The following is a 24,986-nucleotide window of genomic DNA, read 5'->3' on the forward strand; positions in this document are numbered from 1 at the left end:
CATGAGTCAGCAGTGGTAGCTGTGTGCTAGAAACACAGAAAGGCACCCAACATGGCCTGGAAGTAGACCAGAAGCCTGGAGACATATGAACCGCAGAGTCCAAACACAAGAGGCATAATCAACACCCCACAGGTTTTGGAAGTTTCGTAGTATTTGTTTCTTAATTAATGGCTTTCTATAATGAAACTGTAGCTCTACTCAGCTGCAATGCAAGCTCAAAATATATAGAATAGAAGTCAGGGAATCCAACTTTTTAAAATATAAAATACCATTTAACTCTAAATTTATTAATCTATTGAGGGTTATAAAATTACTTCCTTGATTGCTATGTTTAAAATTTTAATCAATATGCAGTTTAAGATTCTCTCCAACTTATTGAATCTTTTGTCTTTTCTAATCACATGTCTGTGCTGTATAATGTCTTGTCAGTAATTCACATCACACAGTCTATAAAGCAAATGCTGTCTACTCTGTTGTCAAAGTTACTTCAGTGAGCTCCCTGGCTCTCTCAGGAAATATGGTGACTGTCCAGTAGTCACCCTCAACTAGTCTGAGCTGGCTGCCCCTTGCTCTGTGGCTGTTCTCCATCTGCCACATATGGCGAGTTGAGAAGAATTTATAAAGCCCCTTTGCTTAAAAGAGATGAGGAGGCAGCTTTTGGTCCCATTTCAAAATTCTTATCATCATCACCGAATGGAGAAAAACCTCTGGTTTTCTGAAGGGGGGGTCACAAGCCTGGTCAGGATGATCTTTTTCTTATAAAGAAATGGCAACTTCAAATGCACTGAAGATGGTATTTCAGACACATGGCACATAGCTTTGCTTCAAAGCCAAAGGGAAAAAAAAAACACGTTTGAAGAAACAGCCTGAAAAAAAAATGTCACATAAACTAGTAAGAATTTACCCAGAAATTCTATTGAGCAAGACCGTCAATACAGGACGCCAGGTCCTCAGGGCCAAGCCAGTGTCAGAGCATAAATAATCACACTTCACACTCTTCAGTTCTGTGTGTGAGAGACAGAGATCATAAGGACAGAGGTTTCCAGAAAGCATGGCATCCTTTGATATACTTTGAAATTTAAATATAAAATATTGATAGAATAAAAGGTTGGACTCGCATGCAGAAATGACTAATTTTTATAAGATTGTAGGTAGAAAACGCATACTTATGACTGAATTTGTGATAATTAAAAACAAAAAGGGGGGAAAAAACCCTCTTCCCGGTGACAGCTCTAATTAATAGTATCTGTGATTAAAATCATGTCCTTGCAGCAAGAAAACTGTTTGAATTTCTTAGAGTGACCTTTTTGTGTTCCTCCTGGGGGCATGGTGGTTAAGTTGATATTGATTTTATAATGAGCTCTGGTTTGTTTAATAAGAATCTGTAATCCCGACAATAAATGAAATGTGTACTTTTGTTCAATCCAGATTAATAAAAAAAAAAAAAACAAGAAGAAAAGATGGGGAGGGAAAACTTTTCCTTCAAAAATATGATCTAGAAAAAGTTGGAAGTGAAATGATTTGGGGAGCATTTTCTGTTGGGCTTATTTCTGAGGTCGCTGACAAGTGTCATTCTAGCAGTGATCCTGATAAGATGGGGTCTGCTGTCATCCAGCCAGCAGGGTCCTTGGGCGTACCATGTGTAGGGCAGTCTTGCTACTCTGGCTTGTTTTCAGCAGGGCAGCCCTCAGCACATGGGGATCACGTGACTGTCAGCTTCGGGTTTGGCTGGGTGCGTTGAGGGCTCACAGCTGTGGTTACTCAAGGTTCCTCTGGAAATAAGAAGCGCCATATCCATCAGTGGGGCCTTATGTCTTTGGATTTTTCACTGTTGTCATTGAAACCACCTTCATGTTTTAAAATTTTCCTAAAAAATACCCCAAAAACCAAAAGCTGAGAAGCCCGTGAGATGGCTTAGCTAGTAAAAGTACCCTTTTCCAAGAACCCGCATAGTAGAAGGTGAAAACGAGTCTCACAAGTTATCCTCTGACCTACTCACACACCATATGGCTTGACCACTCAGTAAATAAATGTAATAAAAAAATACCCTATAAGCTTGCAACTATAAATTTTACGGGGGTCTTCGTGAATAAATGTGTCTACTACTAAGTCTTTTGTGTGTGAGGGTGTACCTCAGTGGCACCTTTTGCCTACCATAGATTTAATTTCCAATTCGTGTAAATATATATATATATATGAATATAGACATAATATGTAATATATAATTTATGCTTCCATATTTGCTTATTCTGTCATTGAAACTGTGATTAGAGTTTTTCACACTTTTCTTCAGTGATCACAGGGGCAGTTGAACACTCTGCCACTGTGTTTTATTTCGTGGGGACATGATAGAAAAAATAGTTCATTATCTTAAGTTTATAAAGGGGGAAACGGTTATGCTGTAAGGGTTGAAAGTTACCCAGGGGTGTTGGTAGATGGCAGAACACTAAGTGTGGTCACTAACAGAATGCAATGTTACCTTGGAAGTGAAAGAGCTAAATGCTTGTGTGGTGAGAACACAGCACAGAGTACAGGTATTCTGACTGTGAAGAAAGGGGAGGGAGGCCTAGAGATACGATGCTGTGGGCTGCACACACAGCCTCAGGCTGTTACTTCCCTTTCTCCTCAAAGCCCCAAAAGAGAATCTTCCTGTTAGACAGCACCAGGGTCAGTGTGGTGGGAGGACCTTCTCAACAGGAGCTGGGAGACCCCTCCTGTGCTTGGCCTTTTATGTAGCACCTTCTGTAGTATAGGTGGGCAGGCTGTGAACTCCACCACCTCCACCCATGCGCATAATCATACGCCATGGGTTATGAATGAGCATCTTGAAATGGCCTCAAAACAGTCTGGAGTATTATTAGACTTGCAAATGTTTCTAAACATGTTCACTTTTTCTTCTCATTTATGTGTACGTATATATTGCTCTCCCCGTGGGCAAGCAAGATAGGGAGGGAGAGAGAGAGAAAAAAAGAGAGGAAGGGAGGGAGGAGAGAGGGAGGAAGGAAGAGGTAAGAGGGGGAGGGAGGGAGAAGGAGGAGGGAGAGAAAGGGAAAGAAAAAGAGAGGGGGGAAAGAGGGGGAAGAAGAGAGAGAAAGAGAGGGGGAGAGAGAGGGGGAGGAGGGAGAGGTTGAGGGGAGAGAGGGAGAGAGAGAGAGAGAGAGAGAGAGAGAGAGAGAGAGAGAGAGAGAGAGAGAGAATCACACATGTGTGTTGGAGCCCACAGAGGCCAGAAGAGGCTATGAGAGAGAGAGAGAGAGAGAGAGAGAGAGAATGAATCACACATGTGTGTTGGAGCCCACAGAGGCCAGAAGAGGCTATTAGATGCCTAGGAGCCAGAGCCGTTGGTGGTTGTGAGCCACTCACTCAGTATAGATGCTGGGAAACAAATTCTGGCTATCTGAAAGAGCAGGGAGTTCTCTCAACTTCTGAGCTCTCTCTCTCTCTCTCTCTCTCTCTCTCTCTCTCTCTCTCTCTCTCTCTCTCTCTTCCTGAAAACAAAATCTCCTTGTCAGGTTCTTGCTTTTGATCTTGCTCCAAGGTATTAGCCACGTCAGATAATACAGCGAAGCTTGATGTGTTCATGCTTTTAAATTTTGGGTGCTGACAGCTAAAATACATGTTCGCAGGTCACCGTGAGCTTCGACAGAGCTTTCCTCATGGCTTCAATGTGTTGTTTTCCCCTAAATGTATAAAACATGCTTGGCTTACATCTGTCCTTCATGCTCTTATGCCCCCCCAATCACCCAAAAAAGCAAAACCAACTTTATTTACTGTTTTTTTCCCCAAAATTACCTTCGTACACTATGTATGTGCACGCGTACGTGCTTACATGCCTGTATGAACACATAGGTCTGTGTGCCCACTCATTGAATGGCACAAAACCAGGATGGTCAGTGCCAGAGTACCTCTTGCCTCTCACTCATGCAGGTGTCCTAGTTCTGTGGGAGGCGATTATATGATTAGAAGGCATTCTCCCCTTTTCTCTCTCAGTCCCTTTGAATTCTGCATCCCTTTTTTTTTTTTTTTTTTTTTTTTTTTGGCTTTGATCATCTCTGAGCAGTGAGTTTAGTATTCTGCTGGCCCACTCTCCCTCCCTGACACAGGGGGCAGAGACTCCTACAGAATGTTCAGCAACTTCTCTTTTGATGGTTTATTTCACAATACCCATAGCAGGTTTCCTTGTGTACTTGGAAGGCCTTTTGGAGCCAAACCCAGAGGAGAGGGTGTGTCAGCCTATGGGCCTGCCCTGACATGGACTCACTAAATGTGCCTCCTGGTTGCCATGGCTTCCATTAGCCAATGATTATTAATGTAATGACAGAGCCTTGTGATCGCTGCACTTTGAGGATGCTCTGTGCACTTGTGCTGAGGGGCCTGCTCACCTCTGCTGAGGGCATGGATTCTGGAGAAGAGGACAGGTTATACATTGGTTCATTCCCCTATGAATTAATAGACCCTTCTTTGTTGAGGTGACTTCAGTCTCCCGTCATTGGTGTAATCACTAGTCATGAAATGGGGAAAGAATTGGATGCCTTCTAATTAAGTCAGAAACACCGAATTCCTCCTGGACGCACTTGACCCCACCACAGGTCTCAGGAAAGCCTTTTCCACTGGACTTGGCTATGTGTTTTGGGATAGCCGTCCCGGCATTATGAGTAAATTTTTAGGTTGAAATAATTTCTTTGTACAAAAATCCCAGAAGCAAAATCTCTTTTGCTTCAAAATTAGACAGACACCCTAACATGTAATGTCGTCAGGGGCAATTTTGCTTACTGAACAGTCAGCCAGGAGAATTGGAGTGTTTCTATTTTATCTTTGCAAACATTACAGAGTACAGGCAGAATTCTTAACACCTTCCCCTGTGCAAGGGCAGTCAACACTTCCAAGGGGGTCTCTTCCTGCTTCCCCTGGGCCTATGATGTCCTGAAGCATTGCTGGGCGGTGCTATAAATTAAGCAGATGCTAGGTGATTCTTTAATTGGTACCAAATTGCGTGTGTCTTGAGGTTGGAATGTGACCGTCCAAGGAATCGTGCCAAAGGGAAAGTTGCCTGTAAGTCCTCAATGTGTGATTCCCTGTCTGAAGCACGTGTCCCTCCCCTGTGTGAGGCATGTGTCCCTCCCCTGTGTGAGGCATGTGTCCCTCCCCTGTGTGAGGCATGTGTCCCTCCCCTGTGTGAGGCATGTGTCCCTCCCCTGTGTGAGGCATGTGTCCCTCCCCTGTGTGAGGCATGTGTCCCTCCCCTGTGTGAGGCATGTGTCCCTCCCCTGTGTGAGGCATGTGTCCCTCCCCTGTGTGAGGCAGGTGTCCATTTCCTATAGGCTGAGCTGCAGTGATCAGAGTGCTTTTGAGCGCTCAGACCTGCACATTTTTCCAGAGGGAAGCTATTTGGAGTTCATTCCCCCCACAAGCCATGAACTTCCAAGCATGCAGTTCCCCAATCAGCGACTTCTTGCCTGTCCTACAGAGGTGCCTGGGCAGGGGATACTTCTTCGAGGCTCAGATCCTGAACTGAGACAGATCCTCAGAGAACAACAAAACCTGGAGGATGACCAGAGGAACACACACGCAAAGTGCAGCGTGCCGACCATCCTAGACCACAGGGCCCTCCTCGTAGTCAGCTGGCCTTTGAAACAGTGAGCCACTTAGCGAGACATGTAGAAGTCAGAGGGACTGGAGCCAATGGTTCACGAGGGTCCTGAGGCCTGAGCTGATGGTTTCTTTTTGTTAATGCGGTCCCATTTGATTTTGCCTTGGGTGGTTTATTAACAGACCTGGATATTTCTTAAATCACAGTTCCTAGAGAAGCTTTATGTGAGGGACAGAGAGGAGTAAAAGGATTAATTCAGCCCCTCTACCAGAGGTGGCTCTTCCGGGCTTCTTTCTGCTCTCTGGATAGGAGAGGGCGGGTGAGTAGCATCTCTGGGAAATATGAGTCCTCTCAGAAGCATGGGTAGGCTTCTAACTTATCTTATTAATTTTACTGCTAGAATTAAAAAAAAAACTACCTCTAGCAAAACTGGAAGCTGCTCAGGTGGCCTCCACCCACACGGGGAGGCCTTTCTGGGGTTCCCTCTCCACATTCTCCAATTCTGTTCCTTCAGCCAGCTCTGTAAAGGACAGCCACAAGGATCATTTGAAGAGGTGAGGTCCTTGCCTCCCTGTTTGACAGGAGAGCAAAGTTGACACCAGGTGCCCCATGACTTACCCTGTATCCCCAGTGATACCCACTCGTGGACCATGTTAGGGCAACAGGTTCTAGGCTGGGCACACACTCTGACCACAGCACTCACTGGGCACCTGTGTTCATGACACGCTCACCCTATCACCAAGATCCTCCCATGGTAGAACCTACAGAAGACAGGAAATTGGGACACCCCTCACCTCTTGGTTTATGACCATTTGGAGATGAGATGTCAGGCACAGCAAGCATCTAGGTGTAGCATGGTACGATGCTAACATAACAGTAGCTTTCTGGCAGACGGGTCTCCTGTGGCCAGCTTACCAATGGACGGGGTCATGGGAAGACGGACACCAGTCATGCAGGAATGTGAGTAAGGCAATCTGTGGTGTGACCAGAGGCAAAGAACAATGTTCTGTGTCTCCTTCATGCTGAATGGAATTCTTCCCTCTGTCTTGTTGAACCCTTTCTCCATTTTTCATCTTGTAAATTTCTTTCTCATTATTTGAACGAATAAGCCAGAGATGATTTGGGGCTTTGTGAAGTATGTCCTGATACGTGATGCACCTACGAGTTGTGTGGACTCCTGACACACGTCTCTACTTTGTCACCTGTTTTCCCATAGGTGGGGTTTATTTGGCCTTGGATCTAGATTCAGAGAGTGTCTCAGAAGTACAGTCTCCAAAGAAAACACATACGAAGGGAAAGAGGGAAGACCCAGCACACAGACCCTCCACAGAGAAGGGGCGAGTTTCTGTGGGAAACTTGAGAGGCTAAGATGTGCGTTTGAGTCCTGAGTCGAGGGCTTTTAGATAGTGCTGAGTGCTGGCCAGCCTTAAGAATCTATAGAGATATATCCTTCAATGCCTGGCAAGGTCACACCAATGTGAGAGTGCCTGGGTAGGAAATAAAAGCGAGGAGAGTCCCACTGCCAACAGCAGCTGTCAGTTCTCTGGGGAAGAAGCCGAGTAGACAGGAACGTAGATGTGAGCTCAGCTGGGGCTTAAAAGGAAAGCGCGGAGATGGCACAGGTCAAGGAGGGCCATAGGAGGTGGAAGCAGGAAAAGAGAATGGGGGTGAACTGTGTGCATCAGTGCAGAAGCAGACAGACCCATACAGCACAGCTGGACTCCCTCCAGGGCAGAGCAGCCTCCAAGGCAGGGCAAGAGACTCTTCCATATTCAGCTAAGCTGGCAACAACTCTCTAAAGCAAAGTACCTCGGGGTAGGAGTGAAGAAATATCTGTGGGGTCTGGGTTTCTAGGGTGACCACAGCAGCTGCACAGCAGACCGTGGGCAGAGGCAGGGGACAACATGCTCCAGTGTGTGATGATGTCACCCATGGGTAGTGCTGCTCTTCAGGAAGCTCTCAGCAGATCTGCACCGTCAGGGTAAGGGGCATGGTGAAGCCCAGGGACAGGAAGGAGAGCTTTTGAGGAGAGCAATTGCACAGTCAGATCAGGAAGGACTGGGGGTGAATTAATTGTGCAGAGGACACTCCTTGATGCTGCGAGGGCCACTGACAGGCTCCTGTCAGGCTCTGGATCTCTGGGACCTCCCTTGGGACTGGAACCCTTTATTCCCCTGTTCCTCTCTCCATCCCCAGGGTGGTCACCTCACTGAGTTCTGTCCTAAGCCCCTGGATACATTGGGTTGCCCCGGAGGTGTGAACACCTCAGGAGACCCGGAAGACCTCAGGGCCTGGGAATTGCGAAGTTTGGAATGAGACCACAAGACTTCTAAGAGCAGAGTGCTCCAAGCTGGCCAGGACTTGCTACACTTGATTTCTTAGGAAGGTCGCACCAGTGCATTTGCGAAGGACTCCAATGTCGCGTGTGCCTGGTAGAAGCAATTGACTCTGAAGGTGCCAAAGCAGCTCAGGGTAGCCAGGCCAGGTGTAGGAGGGCTTTGGGCAAACAGGAGCCTGGCATTGTCCCAGGAGAAATGAGGGCCTCAGGAAAGGTGTCTTTTCAGGGCTCAAGGCCGAAGTTTGAGAAAGGCAGAGGGCAGGGTGCACAATGCTCCCTACTAGGAGAATCCTGTGAGCCTTCCCCGGTGTAGGTCTGGGAGTGACTCCATATGTTCACAGTGAGAGCCCTGTAGCAGTATTCGTCATTCTGCTCCCTCCCTCTCCTCCCTCTGTCTCTGTCTCTCTCCATCTCTCTCTCTCTCCCCCTCTCTCCCTCTCTCTCTCTCTCACTCTGTGTGTGTCTCTCTGTCTCTCCCTCTCTCTGTCTCTGTCTCTGTCTCTCTCCATCTCTGTCTCTCTGTCTCTCTCTCTCCACCTTTCTCTCTCCCTCTCTCTCACTCTGTGTGTGTCTCTCTGTCTCTCCCTCTCCCTGTCTCTGTCTCTTTCCCTCCCTTCCCCCTCCCTTCTTTTCTTCCTTCATTCCCAGATAATCCTACTTTTACTCTGATGCCCCAAGTGTTCAGTTTCTGCTTAGGAAAATTACTGGCAATCAAGAAGAAAGTGTGGTGGGTCGTTTATACAAACACAAAAGAGCCAGCCGTCTTTAAAGATTTTCTTCTGTGGGGACAATGTTATGTGGCCCAGGCTCACCTTCAACTCTGCTCCTCCTGTCTCTACCTCCCAAACGTGCTGTCTTTCATGCATGCACCATGATGACTGATATGTAGTTCTGGAAATTGAAACCACGGTTTTGTCTATGTTTAGTGCCCTCGTTTACTCTTAGTTTATTGCTGTGGTAAAACACCGGTCACTGAAAGTAGCTTACGGGGAAGAAAAGGGTTTATTTAGCTTACACTTCAACATCACAGTTTATTAGGAAGGGAAGCCAGGGCAGAAACTCGAGCAGGAACCTGGAAGCCATGGCTAAAGCAGCAGCCATGGAGGGACACTGGTTACTGGCTTGCTCCTTTTCTTGCTAGGCCAGCTTTCTTTTCAACCCAGGACCCAGGGATAGCACCTTACACAATAGGCTGGGGCCTCCCAGAATCAATCCTAAATCAAAGAAATGACCTACAGACTTTTTTACAGGCCAATCTGGTGAAGGCATTTTCTCAACTGAAGTTTTCTCTCCCTGGAAAAATCTAGCTTGTATCTCAAGTTGACAAGACATACATACACACACATACATGCATACATACGTACATACATACATACATACATACATACACACATATATATACACATACACATACACACACACACACACACACACACACACATACACACACAAACAAAAAATAACCAGGACCCTTTACAAGCAAGCACTCTGTCAACTGAACTACATTCTGAGCCCACAAGATTTGTTTTAACATATAAAGTATTACAATCAGCAAAATTAAAGGTCTGGATGTGAGGTTTTATGTGTCCATACATACAGTGACTTAATTATCATAGTTACATTATAAAGTAAAGGTGACTCTCTGAAAAATACAGGACACCATGGTGCTTGAAGAATGCAATGTGACTTGTGACGCAGCATAGCAGGTCCATTAGAAAAGTTTATACTTAACCTGTATGGGCACAGGGCGACTGTCACATGCACTGTAAGGGAGTAGAAATCTGCAGAGATAGCCGGAAGTCTGTTATTTTTATTTTTCAGTATAGTTAGAGATTGCTGTCATTTTCCCCCCTCAAAGACAGTGAAGCAGAATGAAGTTACATAAAGAAACACCCACTGAACACTCTTGTATAGGCCCTGAAACACACTGAAGCCAGGAATCAGATGTCCAGGAGCAAAGCGATGCAGTCCCGAGGGGAAGCACTGGGCAAGCACACCCAGTGCCCTGCAGAGACAGAAAGTTTTAAGCAAGAGAAAATAAAATAAAATAGAGTTTTGTAAGTAAACCCAGACAATTAATTGAGATGGAAATCATCCTTCCTTTGCAGACTTCCCTGTTATTCCAACCCCACCCAGACCCCTGTGGCTTTCTTCTCCTCTACCAGATTCACTGGAGCATAAAAATGCTAACCTTTAAGGGACTCCCTCCCCAAGTGAAACCGAGGAGCAAAGAGATCAACCATGTTTCTTGAGCTGCTACTTTGGCCCTGAAATGGAGCTGCACCCACCATGGCTTCCTGTTTCCTCACCCTTGCCTTCCCGGTCCCTGTTCCGCATCTCAGGATGAATCAGTGCAGCCATGGAGCTGTGCCTCAGTGGACAAAGATGCTTTTTCTAGCACGCTCCTAGTCTGGTGATCTCCTCCTGGCTCATTCCCTCACTCTGGACAAGTTGGACCCCTGTCCCCTCACAAGTTTCCCTCCAACAGAGGAGGAGACTCTCCCTCAGGTGCCGAGGGACCCTCAGTAGTGTTGTGGACATAAAACCCCGGGCAGGGATTTGCACACAGCCACCTGACACACACCCCCACACACACACATACTCACACCCCAGGCACTCCTGTGCTCACTGGGATCTGCTTTGGTGGAGAGGATGGAGAGGGAAAAGGGGGAGGGGGTTGATGAGTCCTGGAGCAGCTGCTTCTGCACACACACACACACACACACACACACACTCTCTCTCTCTCTCTCTCTCTCTCTCTCTCTCTCTCTCTCTCTCTCTCTCTCTCTCTCTCCATGGCCCTGCCCTTTGGCTTAATTAAGCAACGGCAGAATGGAAGCCTGAATACCTTTTGTGTCCTAGGCCTCTCTTCTCCCAGCCTCAAACCACTCCTGTGCTCTTCTGCTCTGAGCCTTTGTTCTGACCCCCGCCCTGGGGAGGCCCAGCTTCTCCTCAGTCATTCCCATCTGTCAGCCCTGCATGCTGAGACCCCATCCTGGCCCAGGGGACTAACCTCATCTGAACACCAGGCTGAGTCCTGTGGCTTTCACCCCCATTCATGCCCGCCCCATTTATAGCCCTGCTCATGTACATGTGCAGTTGCCACTCTTCCTGTCTAACCCGCCCTCCCTCCAGCACCAGGCTAAGACCCGCCTCGGTTTCCCCCCAAGGGCCGCATCTGCACAGTCTGCAGCACCTGGCAGGGGGTCTGTGGGTGATCAATGAAGAACGGTCAATACACTGAACTAAGATATTGATGTGTAAAGAGCTGCTGTTCAGGGAGGCCATTTCCAAAACCTTGAAACCCGCCGTGCGTGCCTGATTCCCGGAGTCTGGAAGAGTGTGTGAGAAGTATGCTACAGATGTCAGTGGTGATTGCCCATTGCCTTTTACTAAACAGAATTGCTAGGAAGGTCCCAGACTCTCCACAGCAGGCCCATGCTTCCCCCCAAAGACAAATGATTGATTTCCCACTGACTCGGCTATTTCAAACTGTCTGAATTTGAAACTGAGCCATGAATGTCCAAGGCTGGCTTCCTTGGCTGAGACTCTGGGGCCCTAGTGAGCTTGGAATTCACTATCCCCTCGCCCCCCCCAACCCCCGTGCCCCAGGAGCACTTGAAAGTTCCAGTGTGGGGAGTCAGACATTGTAGCTGGGGATTTTATTTTCCTGTCCTATAAGCTGCAGTTAAGAGTTGCTTCTGTGTCACCCACCCTCCTGGAGCACCCAGAAGAGTCTAGGTGTAACACATTCAGTCTTCCCTGCTCTGTTTCTGAAGTTCCCACTTTCAGGTGAAGCACTGCAACTTCATATGGACACCCATCTTAGCCCCGAATCACGTAAGAGCATGCTTACCCATTGAATTGTCGCCTCATGTTCTCGGTCTTACACGACGCTCCCCCTGATTTCAGTGGCCTGTCCCTCGGAAACCGCGGAGATGAAATCTTGGAAGAGAAGGACTGTTTGAGAACCCTGCTGTGACTCAGCTCTGGGGCGTGTCAGTTAGTAACTTTTGGCAGCTGCTGAGCTGAAGGAGTGGTTTAGTGTCAGGTCCTCACTTCCAGGTGTTGGGCTGCCTACAGGTCAGAAAAGATCCCTGCACCTTTGGTACGTTGAAGTGGAGCAGAAGATTGCACTCCCAGCCCTCTCCAAGGGCCACTGAGAATCAAATCAGCTTGGGCTGCTGCTGTCAGGATTTGACTTCTGTTCTGAACGGTGGCTCTTTCAAGGACTCACACTACTCTCTGGTGTGGTGTGTACAGAACTCTTCAAGTGTGCTGCCTACCTGGGTGCTACAAGCAAGTATTTTTTTTTTCTATTCTTTTTTTCGGAGCTGGGGACCGAACCCAGGGCCTTGCGCTTGCTAGGCAAGCGCTCTACCACTGAGCTAAATCCCCAACCCCAAGTATTTTCTTAAAACCCTGTTGTGGGTCCTCCACCCTGGGAACAGAAGACAGTGCTGCAGTAAATCTCCAACCCGCTTTGAGCCTGTGCAAAAAGCACACACTCAAGTTACAATATTTACAAGCTGCACGCCTAGATTGGGCAGATCTACCATTGCACTGCTCTATGAGTCCCCAGTTATGAGATCCCCTGCTACTTGTGGCTTCTCCAGGCCATGTGGTTCTGTTCCATCTCCCTTCCACCTCCTCTTCCCCTGTCCTCCTTGTACTCCCCCGTTCCCTAAAAACCCCCAACCCCACCTTTCCCTTTCACTGCCCAATTACAGGCTCCAGCCTTTATTTGACCAGTTAGAATAGAGAGAAGGTTCACAAGAAATCACCCAATCTACTCCTCCTTGGGACAGCCCCTCTTAAAGAAGAAGAATTAACATCAGAATTCAAACAGCACCAGGGCAACCCACAACAAAGCAGGAATGTCCCTGCCCTTGGTTTGGGGGGCAGAGTGGACTGAAGAAACAGCATAGACCTGGTTGTACTGTGAGTGGTTGAGATGTGCATCAGAGGAGCACGGTGTGCCTGCCCAAGCGGTGTTGTCTGTTACCAGTGTCAGATGTTGCTGAGACGGTTCTGGATTGGGAGGAGTGTTGAGAGCTCTCTTTCTGTTATGTCAGCTGAAATGTGTCTGCCTTTAAGTTTTATTTGTGAGAAACGATCCTGCGAAATGGGGCGTATTACTCAGTACCGCTCCACAAACACTGATGTCCCGGCGCAACTGTTTTGTTTGGTCACAGTGCCGAGAAGCACCCCAGCTCACCCAGCCATGCACACACTACCATAGAGCTCAGGTCTTAAAGCACAGGGAATCCCAGGGGGTGGCGGGTGGCAGACAGAGGTCCAGAGCCTGGCGGCAAGACTGGCTTCCTGATGTGTGGATAGCCAGCATGTGCCCATGTGGAAGTATAAGAGCGCATGTGTATATTGGGCACCTTGAAGCTAAGAACCAGAAAAGAGCTCATTGGAGGCGCTTGGAACCACATCACTGGGAGGTGACAGCCACATGGCTGAGTAGCTCTGTTTAGAGTGAGCCCTCTGCCAAGTCAAGGACAGCTGTGTAAAAGACCAGCTGTTACTTTGACCTTGAGTGAGGAAGGTAGTGGAGGCTCACTCCACCCACCGTTCTCATCGTTGAGAGCCTTGGGAATGAATGTTCGTGAAGGGGACTGAAAGTTCTCCTCCATAGTTAGTCCAGGATGACATAAAAGCCACTGAAATAAAGCTAAACTATGAGTGAGGAGACATAGTTACATAAGGAACACTCTCTGGGTGTTCTTTCTCATCCCTAAAGACACCTCCCAGACCTGTCCATGACTGCTTCGTAAATGTCACATTGAACGTAGAACATTATGAATTTTAAACATGGCTTCTTATTATGGTCTTCTAATGTATGTTCAAATTGGTAAGCACCAATGAAACAAATAAAGAATAAAGTAAAAGCCACTTACAAGTCATCAACGGCCAGTGCCTCCCTGCCTGGTCCCAGCCTGTTTTCTCCTTCCTTAGGTTGGACACCCTGCAGTCAGTCACATGCCCTCATCCTATGAGACTGGGGGAACACAGGGCTCTTCTCCACCATTGGGTCTGGCAGGTGCCTAAAGACACTTTGTGCCCACTGCCCTTGTCCTTGCCGAGGAGACCAGCAGCTCCCCAGGGGTACTGGGTTCGGGGCAGACTCCTGGGGTTGTGTCCAACCTGCAGAGTAATTGGCCTTTCTCCCGCCCAGCACATCATAATGAACCATTTTTCCTCTGTGCCTTTGTGTGTTTCTTCCTTACTTTTGTCCTGTTACTACTAATTATGCTCTACCAATAACCCTAAAAGTCCCAGGCGGCCTTTGTGTGCACACTCCGTCAGGCACAGCTTTGTGCTGATTGTTCCTCGAAAGGTGCGGGAGCGTCCCCCAGCCTTTGTAGTCCTGGTCTTTTGCTGGAATTTGAGAGTGACAGGTCTTTTCTCTGGGAGTGATTCCCGCTCTGTAATTTTCCCCGTCAGACGAGAGGCTGAGAAATGAGGCATTTGCTTATTGTGTGTATGGATGAATTTCTGCCCCCAGAATCCTATTCAACTTATTTTGCAAATTGTGCTATAAAGAAGTATAAAATACTTGGAGAACCCTGCAGAAGCCTCCCAGGGCCTGAGCTCAGCACAGAGCACAAGCAAAAGGCTGTACAGCTAAAGACAATGCTGGCTTCACAAGGCAGGTATGCATCTCTGTAAGCTGACTCTGGGTCCTCGTGTCCCGATGACCTGTTCTGGGTGGCATCAGCTTTCCAGTCAGAGCCTGTGCATAGGCCATACAGGACACTGGTGACAGTGCTTGGGGCCCAGTGCCCTGGGTTTGCACACTGTCCTCTCCGGTGGGCTCTGGATATGACGGGAACAGCACTACACCCCAAAGATCAGTGCTTCACATTTGCTTCAGGGAAGAGATTGCTGCAGGCTGCAGGCCCTGTGTCTTACTCTTCTTGGCGAGTCATATGCCATGGGGGTGTATTAAAATACTGTGGCTCACACACTGCTATGCAGTTAGGTCAAACAGCACTAAAAGCTAGGAGGTGCGCCAGCAGTGTCAGGGACGGAACCACAGCTCCACACTGCCACCGGCAGAAGCCAGAGGAGTCTCCCTTAATCTTTAAGGGACCGTGACTCATGCAAAACCAGGTACTTGCCCTCACTGCAGAAAGTAATTTCAGGGCAAGCTGTACGAAGCAGAAATAAAGCTTATTAAATTATTTTTTATTAAAAATTTCCAGGATTTTTTTTAATGTGTATGAGCCTTTGCTTGCAATTCTGTGTTGACCACATGCAAGACTTGGTGCCCTCAGAGGCCAGAAGAGGGTGTTAGGTCCATTAGAATAGGAGTTACAGATGGTGATGACGCTCTACAGGGATGCTGGGAACCAAGTCTAGGTCTTCTGTAAGAGTATCAGGACCTTTTAACCACCGAGTCATCTCTCCATCCCCTCACGTTTAAAGACATTTTTTAAACACAAAATTCAGCATGAGGATTAGTGGAAGGCATTTAGGAAAACAGCAGGATCGTCTGAGGGCACAGGCATGGGCTTCCCAAAGGCGGCAGCTAAGAGCCTACAGCAGCCAGGTGCATCTCTCTGGCTTCCGGAGTTCCACCTCAGAGGGTTGGTAAGAAACCTAAGCGAGATCACAGGTGGTTCTTGTGCTTCCGGTGGGAAGCTCTGAAATGGTAAAATGCTAGGTCACAGGTTACAGAGAAGTTAAGTGGTTTTTTTTTGTTTTTTGTTTTTTGTTTTTTTGGGGTTTTTTTTGTTTGTTTGTTTTTTGTTTTTTGTTTTTTTTTAGAATCCTAGAAAATTATCTGGGGGGAAAAAAGAGTAAAGCCACACTTGAAAGTCATACAGACTTCAGCCTTAAGCATACTTGGTTACTATTTTAGCATAAGCTGGCTCTGAGGAAAGGGAAGTATTATCTCTCTCAGCAACCTTTTTGTTGGAACCCTTGACTTACCCACTGGGGAGAGGCTTCAACCAGACTCCATGGTTAGGACCTCCTCTTCCTCCCTGTAGACCTGAAACCTTCTCTGTCTTCCTATGCTGACTGGAGGATTGGGGTAGAAATGGGAGTGGATAGTGTCCTTGTTAAATGAAGAGATTGGATGTCAGAATGGCTGTGATATGGGGCTGCTGCCTTGTTCTAGTGGGGACAGCCCTGTGGGTCTTTGGTCTCATGACAGTGCAGTGTCCTGGAATAAGGGCCTCCAGACAATGGATTCCCTCAGTTGGTGGTGCTGCCTTCCCTGTGCACATGGGGCTCTGACATTTCTCTATCTGACAAGGCACGGGTGCCCTGGCTGAATGTTTAGCAGGCACCAAGCCGTGTGCTGTACCTCACAAGCTTTAACTTAGATTCTTCCCAGCAACCCACCAGAGGAGTCCTGTTACCATCCCACTTCACAGATCATGAAACCAAGCCACAGAGACTTAGAGAACTTGTCCATGGTCATCCAGATGTAGACCGCAGAGCTGGGACTCACAGTTGGGCAGGGGCCTCCAGAGTCTCATCCTAAAACACCATGCCACACTGTGTATACAGATCTTGATTCTACCCTGCCCTTGTCTCTCCCCAGTAAGAGGTTCCACATCCTCTGTGGACTTTTCTTTTCTCATCTCACTGATGTCTCTGAGATGCTTGCTTCCCAAGAGCAGAGTCAAGTCACCTCACTGACAGTTGTCACCTCAGGGACCATCCACAAAGTCACCTCCTTCATCTATGGCTGTCAATGTACCCACCCTTCTCATTAGGACACATCTTACACCTAACTCCCTTGACAAGCTTCTCAACACAGGAGAGACCACACAGCCAAAAATCTGGAACCAAACTAACAGAACTCTCCAGAAAGACACGGAGAAAACAGCCTGCTCCATTTATGGGTCCCATTGCAGAGACACAGGGTCTGTTCCAGACAGACCCGGACATCACTTTAGAAAAACACAGAGCCCTTTCCAGAGGTATGCATCCTGAAAACACTGTTTTCGTGACACAGCGGTCCCCTTTGCCATGTGGGAATATATTTTAGTTTACATACTTGGGCTTTTCCTTGTTGTTGAAGACTAAGGATTTGGATGAAAGAACAGAAGATGACAGACAAACACAGGTGTGCTCCTCTTGGAGAGCTCTAGCCTTCTGGGTAGGTACAGCACAAGCTGTCTGTTCCTGGTCTCAGTTTGGGTGGGACATCTGAAGGAATTCTGGGAGCTGTCCCTGGTCCTACAGTAACATCTGAGACTGACAGTGTCCTGGTTAAATGGGCTTTCCTCACTCCTGAGCAATCAGCCACCAGTTGGCTGCTGAGTCATGAGCAGCTAGGAAGATGGCTGTCTTCTTGGTAAACTCTAGGTTGCGCTGATAGCCCTGGGCTTGTCTCACTGAAGTGATGTCCCTGTTCACAGACGGAATCTTTGCTAATGACTAGACTTCACCCAAAATTTGCATCTATTAGAAGTTTTTTTCCTGTTAAATTAAGGGGGCAAACATCAGCCCACGGTCCATCCAAGGGAAGACCTATTTGCCTATTTCTATATGCACAGCGGGTATAGTGACGTCCGGTGAAGTGCTGGGGTTGTCGAAGAGTTGGACACAATGGTTTGGAGAAGACTGTGTAGCTGAATTCTTCTTTGAAACATTTAGAGAATAACTTGGGAATCTCTATTCAGAGAACTATTTGCTGCCAAGGTTATTGATGAGGAGGGTTCTCAGACATTCTCCAGGCTTTCTCCAAGTATGTTCCTGCAGCGTAGTTAGCGACACCAATCATCTTCTGCTCGGAAGACTGTCTTCTCTTTCACGGTTCTGTCTGGACCCGCTTCTCAGAGCATCACCTGTAGGACATGCATGCAACCAACCCATGCCACGTTTATCACTTGCCCACAGACACCTCCAGTGTGCACAACACAGCCCCTACCACTGCCACCACCACTGTGTGATGAGTGCAGGTGATACAAACCGAGGGGGCACACTAGTCGCCTGCGGCGCCCTCGGGATGGCTGCGAAGGCCATAACTTCAAATCCCTACAACGGAAATGTTTGTGCTCACTCAGACTTTCATCCTTACCTGCAGGCACTCGTCACTCCGTGTGGGTGCTCGCCCTCCCGGGTGTGGACAGCGCTCTTCAAATGAAGCACACAGCAGCACGGCACGCAGAGGCTGCATGTGTTATGGCTTCCCAGTTCTGGACGGGAACACGGGAGTATTCACACCTAAACTAGACCAGATGCTTAGATCTGTGCGGAGCAAGCTTGGGCCATTTTTTTTTTTTTTTTTTACGGATCAATAGACTCGGCAAAGTTGGTGCCAAATAAGCTTGAGAACCTGAGTTTGGATTCCCGGCGATTGTAAAAAGCCAGGTGTGGTGATGCGTGGATGGGTTGCCAGCCCGAAAGATGCAGGGACAAGAGGATCCCTGGGGCTCCATAATTAACTAGCTAGCTTTGCCAAATCAGACAGCTCCGATTTTGGTGAGCAATCCTATTTCAAAAAAATAAGGCGGAATTGGTCCTGATGATTTTTAACTCTAGCAGCAGTTGGGAGACAGAGGCAGGTGAAGGTCTGTGTGTTCCATACCAACCAAGGCTACCAAAGTAAGACCCTATCTTTAAAAGGGGAGAGGTAGAAGAAGACCCTGCCTGACATTGACCTCTGGCATATGTGCATGCAGACACACACACACACACACACACACACACACACACACACACACACACACCACTAGCCCAGGCTTCATCCTGGATGTGTTTGTTACATCACTGATATGGTTTTTATCTACGTGTGCCCAATCCTCATAGCACTGCAGTCTCATAGACTGGCTGGTGCAGCTTCGGGAAGACCACTGTGGCCCAGGTACAACTGATGCAGGTAACTTGTCCTGGGCCAGGCGTGGGCAGTGTGTAACCAAGAGAATAATCCTGGTGTGGCACGTGCTGCAGAGATGTCTAGGGTACATTGAGGACTATGAAGTCACTGTTTGAACCAGGGCAAGCCTTATGCACAGTGATCTTCCCTAGCTGGGGAGAAGCATTTTTCCAAGGTCAGTCAAGCCTCTGGGGGCAATTCTCAGATTCTGCTAAGCAAGAGAGGCCGTATGGTAAACACAGGGTATTCCGTAGACAAAGGGGAGCTGGAAGGCTTATTCCTAAAAGTGTGTGTGCCATGAAGAGGCAGGTAGATCAGAGCTGCTTAAATGAAGATTCAAAACCCTGTCTTTGAGCAGTGCCACCATCAGAGAGAGACAGAGAACCCAGCTCCTTCCCCTCAGATGCTGTCATTCTGTGCCAGCTCAGCACGGAGACCCTCCTTCAGAAGGTAGTGCAAGTGTCTCCTCCTCAGGAGCTGTTCAGTAGTGGGCCTCTCCTGGTGGCTTAAGACCATGCTGCTTGTGAGGGCCCAGTGTGTGCTCTTAGCAGTATTCCTTTACATCTGTGCCCAACTCTGTATGTTCTGTGAGCTCAGGGAGATCAGACCTGAGATTCCCTTCCAAGGGATGAGCAAAACAATGGTGTGAGTACCTCCCTGTGCCAGATGAGTCCTCAGTGATCTTACCACAGCTGGCTGTGTAAGGAAGGCCTGAATGCAGAAGACTCAGCCTCCCCAGTGATGGGATCACAAGTGTGCTACCACACCTGGGCTATTTAACCCTCTACAACTGTGAAGTTGATTCTGCTGTCACATTTTACAAAAGGGGAAACCAAGGCACAGAGTGGTTAGGCAACATGTTAATGTTCATACAGGCAATGTTGAAGCCAGGCATCCAAAGTGAAGGAATTTTGGCCCCACGCATTATGATATAGTGGGTGATTACGGATGTGTATCCTACAAGTCAATAGGGTGAGGGGGAGACAAACAGATCCTACAGCCCTCCGCTCCATTCCAGACCTTTCTCTATCCATTATGCTGTATCTCAGGCATCCTCGGGGCAGCTCTGTGGAAATGCTGACCCTTGTGGGCTCACCCACAGGCTCATGAAAACCACATGAACTTAGAAAAGCCCTACCCGATGCCTCCACAGCTGCCTTCCTGCACACCAGTGGAGGTCAGTGTGGGCTGGGAGCTCTGGACATGGCTCCTATGTTTCCCCTGATTTAACTCCCAGGCTTCATACAGCATCGTCCCCAGGCAACCACCTACTCACCAGCTACTACACCCCCTCATCCAGACAGGCAGACTCCGTCCCTTCCTGCCTCCACCTCCCCAGGGCTGAGATTCCAGGTGTCCACTGTCATGGCAGGCTTATGTGGTACAAAAGACAGAATACAAGGGCTTCACACATGCCAGGCAAGCACCCTACCCACTGGGCTACATGCCCAGCCCTAGAAGACTATTTTGACATTCATTTCAGCCATGTGTGGTCAGCTCCTCTGGTTAACGTCAGGCAGTTCTCTCTGTGGAGCACACCAAACTAAGCATCTCATACCCATGAGCTTTTGATCTTTCACGACAACTAGCATTTCCCATTATGAAGAGAAGAAGCCAGGGTTGGAGGTTTCAAATGGCTTGCCCAACTTCACATAGAGCTTATGCGTCCCAGCCAAGATTCTGTGCAGGACTAGGCTCCCTTGGGGGGACACTTACTCTTCAGGCCACCCTCTTTAATTCATGGTGCAGACAGGTACCAGCATGACTTCCTGTGTCCCTCCCCTAGGTTTATCCTGGGGACACACTGAAGCTCATCCTGAGCTAAACTTTGTAAGCCACAGGAGGTACCACATAGCCTCTCTTCCCGGTCACCTATGCCAGAATCCATGGCAGCCCTTCTGTGAGTAGAAAGAGAGCAAGGTGTGCATGTGCTTAGGTTAGTAACCTGTACCATCAGCCTGAGAAGAACCCCTTCTGGGCTTTGTTGTTTGTTTGCTCTGCCTTGTTTTTGAGATAGTCAGAAAGTGAGCTGATAAATAAATAAATAAATAAATAAATAAATAAATAAATAAATAAATAAATAGGAAGCCAGGTAAATGGAGAAAAAGGGATGGCCGGGCCAAACTGGTCCTGTGGCCCCTTGTGTCAGAGGCCTCACCACTCACGCAGGTCTTGTTTTCTGGGGTTTGCCCAGTCTCTTGTCATATCTAGGGTACCCATAATAACCTTCACCATCTCGGTTGCCTTCAAGTCTCAAGGCTTATGTGGGCCACCAGCCCCAGGTGAGGGCCCCTGCTGTAGCTCAGGGGCTGAACTGTGTTGTAGACCTGTTGGGGAGAGAAGCCAGGACATGGGTGTCTACTGTAGAGAGGTGGTGAGGTGGGAGTGGGGCAGTCTCTGCATTGATGGCGACGTCTGTGGGGATGTCTGAAGCCAGGGATAAGACAAAGACATTCTTGTGTTCTCTGACCTTCTGCCACTGCCTCTGCCTTCGGTTCACACTGGCAGCGAGGGCACAAGTCTTTTTTCTGCTCTTCTGTCGGGCTCAGATGCACTTTCCAATTCCCTCCTGCACCATTTCATTTTCGTTGTGTCTTAACTCTCAGAAGCTTCTAGAATGAGTTCTTTTCCATCAGAAGTGGGAGCTAGAGGCCAAAGGTCAAGGTCAGCACCAAAGTGTTGTGCTGCCAAGATCTTGGGATCCTCACATTGTACAGAGTAGGATTGTTTGGGGGCAGAAGACAATACCAGACTGAGGATGTTTCCACTCTGCAGTAGACTCCTGGTCTCCCACATAGCCTGCACTCTAATGAGAAAGGAGAGGTTCTAACTTGATCTAACTGCTGCATTGTCCTTGACCAGAATAAGACAAAAAGACTGCTTTAGAAACCTATGTGGTGATGGAGTTTTGTCTGCTCATGGGTACATATGTGTATGTGTGTACATAGGTGTGAACGGTCACATTTGTTCTTAGAGCTGAGTCCTTCAGTGGCTCGTAGATCTCACAGGGGCATAAGGACGGTGCCCCAAACACACTGATGGGCATGCTGAATCTTATAGTCCATCCAGTGGCCAAGAGCATGAATTCTTCCTAGCGTAGACTGAGACCAAGTGGGTAGGTAGAGAGGGTGGGCTTGCGGTTCTGTAGGACCACTGAGTAGGCTTTCTTGAAGGCTCAGTCCCTTGACTGTGCCTCTGGTTGTCTCGCAGGAGCTATGCCGCCAACGTATGGCTGTTCGGCCGCAGGATCACTCTGAGGGACCACATACATCCCGCATCAACAGTGTCTCATCCCAGCTCAGCGATGGGCCCATGCCTAGTCCTTCAGCCCGGAGCAGCACTTCATCCTGGTCTGAGGAGCCTGCCCAGTCTAACATGGACATCTCTACTGGCCACATGATCCTGGTAAGGCTTGCATCCTCTAAAGTTCTGCTGTGAAGGCATGACAGGCAGAGGCAGGGCGTGCTTTCCCTGTAATGGTTGTGTTCTACCTACCGGTGTCCCTCTGTCAGCTGCTCCCTAACCTTGGAAGTTGCTAGTGTTCCTCTGTGAGTCCTAGATATTCATAAAAGGTGTGTCCACCACTGAACTCTTTCTGTCCTACTTGGAGCGCACACGTGTGCGTGTACGCATGCTCCCTTGGACTTGGGATGGGAATGTGTGACTTTTAGTGATGGCTAAAAGCCAGTGTGTGGCAGTCTGTTGCCTTTTGATGAATAAAATGCGGCTGTTGCCTCCTTCACCCTGTTCCCAGCCCGACAAATGCCGTCTGAGTTTTTTTTTTTAAATCAACAAATGTCATTCGTGGGTATTGTGAAGCTGAAGATGAGGGGGCAGAAAGAGGTATGAGCTGTCTTCAGTCAGTTACCAGAGCTATTCAAGGCCCGTTTGCTGACATACATAGCTTCGTGGCAGGGCCATGACTTTCCCTGGTACATTTTCTCTGCAGTGATCAAGGATGGGCAGTCTGCACTGCCTTGTGGTATAATATTATTTTCCAGTTTCATTAACAGAGATATCTACATCTCAGAGCTTCTTCAGGCTGTCCGTTGGCCATCCTAGCCTGTCAAGCATCCTTCCTGTTGAGGGAACGTGAGACAAAAACAAACAACACATGCCTGTGTTAATTTTTCAAGTGGGATCAGGGTCTCTTCTAGCCTGAGGCAGAGTCCAGTTCCCTGCTTTAGAAACACCTGTGTGATCATGGCTCAGGGGAGCACAGGTAGCCTTCCTCCCTCAGAACAGCCCTGTAAGTTGTCTTTATACTCTTACCTAGAACTAGGGTTAGGGATAGGGTTAGGGTTAGTGCCTTCCTTAGCTGATTTATCTGGTCCCAGTATGCTCTGGTGGCCACAGGAAGCTAACAAGTCTCCTGGTGGATCCAACAGGCCAGGCAGAAGCCACGTTGACCAAGAAGATTCTGTAAGTTTCCAAGTCAGCACTTCAGGGATCTTGCTAACCGAGGTCCAGTTGGACATACAGAGGCAGAGGTAGGCAGCAGTCCATGCCCCAGATGACACATGGCCTCTCATATGCTGTCCGTGACTTGTCCCTGTTCTGTTTGGTTCTATTTCTTCTGAAAATAGGAGAACCGCACAATGTTGTTCTGGGATACAGGCAGCAGGAGAGGACTTCCCACACCCGGGGAAGACAGCTTATCATTTACTCTGCAGACATTCCATGCTCCTAGTTTCTTCCTGACTCGTGTTCATTGTGCACATCCGTGGAGTTCGGTGTCCTCAGCCTCTTACTGTGGCAGATGTCCTCCTTACAGACAGCGATCACTGAACTTAGATCTGACTTCCCAAGGGCTCAGACAGTCATCCCTTCTAGAACCACAGCAGAGCAGATCCACAGCAAACGTACTGGGGTGAAGGAGTCAGTACGTGCGCTCGTCAGTAGTGGTTCACTTCAGTGCTTGTGATCTGGCATTCATTTCTCGACTTCAGTTACAACTTAGTTATGCCGTGTGCCTATGTGATGCATGAAATCCATTTTTTTAAAAAGAGAAATCGTGTTTGGACACGAGTGACAATTCTGATTGCAGTGGAGGGAGTTGGGGTGGAGTGGGGGAGCCCAACCTACAATTAGCCAAGACCTCTCTGACCTAAAGCATGGCAGCCTAGGTAGAGACCAATGGTACCACTAGAGCTCATCACAGGCATCTTCCTGAACCTATTCATGGCTTCATCCACCTTCCACACTGGAATCTAGGAATTCATTCAGACCTGTGAAGGTCCCTTGCACCCATTCTAATTCCCTTTGCCCAGACTGTAAGCTCCAGGGAGTGAGGTATTTCAAGGAATTACAGCTTCCACAGCAGGAGTTGTGACCGAATACCTTCTCCCAGGATGCTTACCAGGAGGCAGGACTGCCCAGTCACTGAAGCCATGAAGGCCTGGGTTATGCCTTAGATCTCTGTTTTCTCCACACCCAGTAGTCCTATCTCCCTTTTCAGGTGGCATCATGGTTTCAGAGGGTCTTGCCTCAGAATTTCTCTGGTACAGGACCCAAGAAGCCCAAAATGTTCAGCACTTTTCCCAGATCCCAGCCGCTTAGAACACAAGCTGTGAGCCTCCTCTCAGGCTTCAGAAGAATGGGTCTGGGCCAGGATTGAGGCCAAGGAAGCATGTGTCCAGCAGCCCAGGGTCAAGTCCTATGCTGGTCCTCTCTGCACAGGCTATGGGAGCCATGCGCTTCAGCCCTTTGCAATTGACCTTGGCTCATTAGAGCTACAGGGAAGGTAATTGCAGTGATCAGTCACCCTGACCCTCAGTGGGGAAGTGCTTGCTAATTGGCCAGCTGGCAAGACAAATGAGCTGAAACGCATGGTAGGGATGAGTGAGGGGGCCACTGGGTATTCAGTCACAACGCTGGTCTAATGGAGCATGGGGGCAAAGTGTGTCGTTTGAGCTTAAAGACTAAAGAAAGGGATTGAGAGACACTGCTTCCAGAGGAACAGAGTTCAATCCTCAGCACCCTCAGGCAGCTTGCAACCACCCATAAACTCCAGTTCTGGGAACCTGACACCCTCTTCTGGCCTCCCCCGGCACTGCACACAGGTGGCACATAAACACCTATACACATAAATAAATATTATTTTTAAAGACCGAAAGAAAACAAAGAACAGAAATGGTTTCAACTCCATGTTGGCAATAAGTGCACCCCATAAAGCCATGCTGACTCAAAATTGAACACTGGGATACATCAGT

General features: G+C 48.3%; 1 protein-coding gene across 4 annotated transcripts in view; it reads left to right on the forward strand.

Annotated features, from left to right (window-relative positions):
* Positions 1-24,986, forward strand: part of Ptprn2 (protein tyrosine phosphatase, receptor type N2) — a 752,006-nt gene that overhangs the window by 631,143 nt on the left and 95,877 nt on the right. For all 4 annotated transcript variants that reach the window (NM_031600.2, XM_039111861.2, XM_039111863.2 and 1 more), the window contains one exon: positions 21,985-22,179. In NM_031600.2, the coding sequence (NP_113788.1) occupies positions 21,985-22,179 (195 nt within the window). The remainder of the gene's footprint in view (positions 1-21,984; positions 22,180-24,986) is intronic.

This window comes from Rattus norvegicus, chromosome 6 (genome assembly GCF_036323735.1).
Source record: "Rattus norvegicus strain BN/NHsdMcwi chromosome 6, GRCr8, whole genome shotgun sequence".
NCBI classification, from domain to species: Eukaryota; Metazoa; Chordata; class Mammalia; order Rodentia; family Muridae; genus Rattus; species Rattus norvegicus.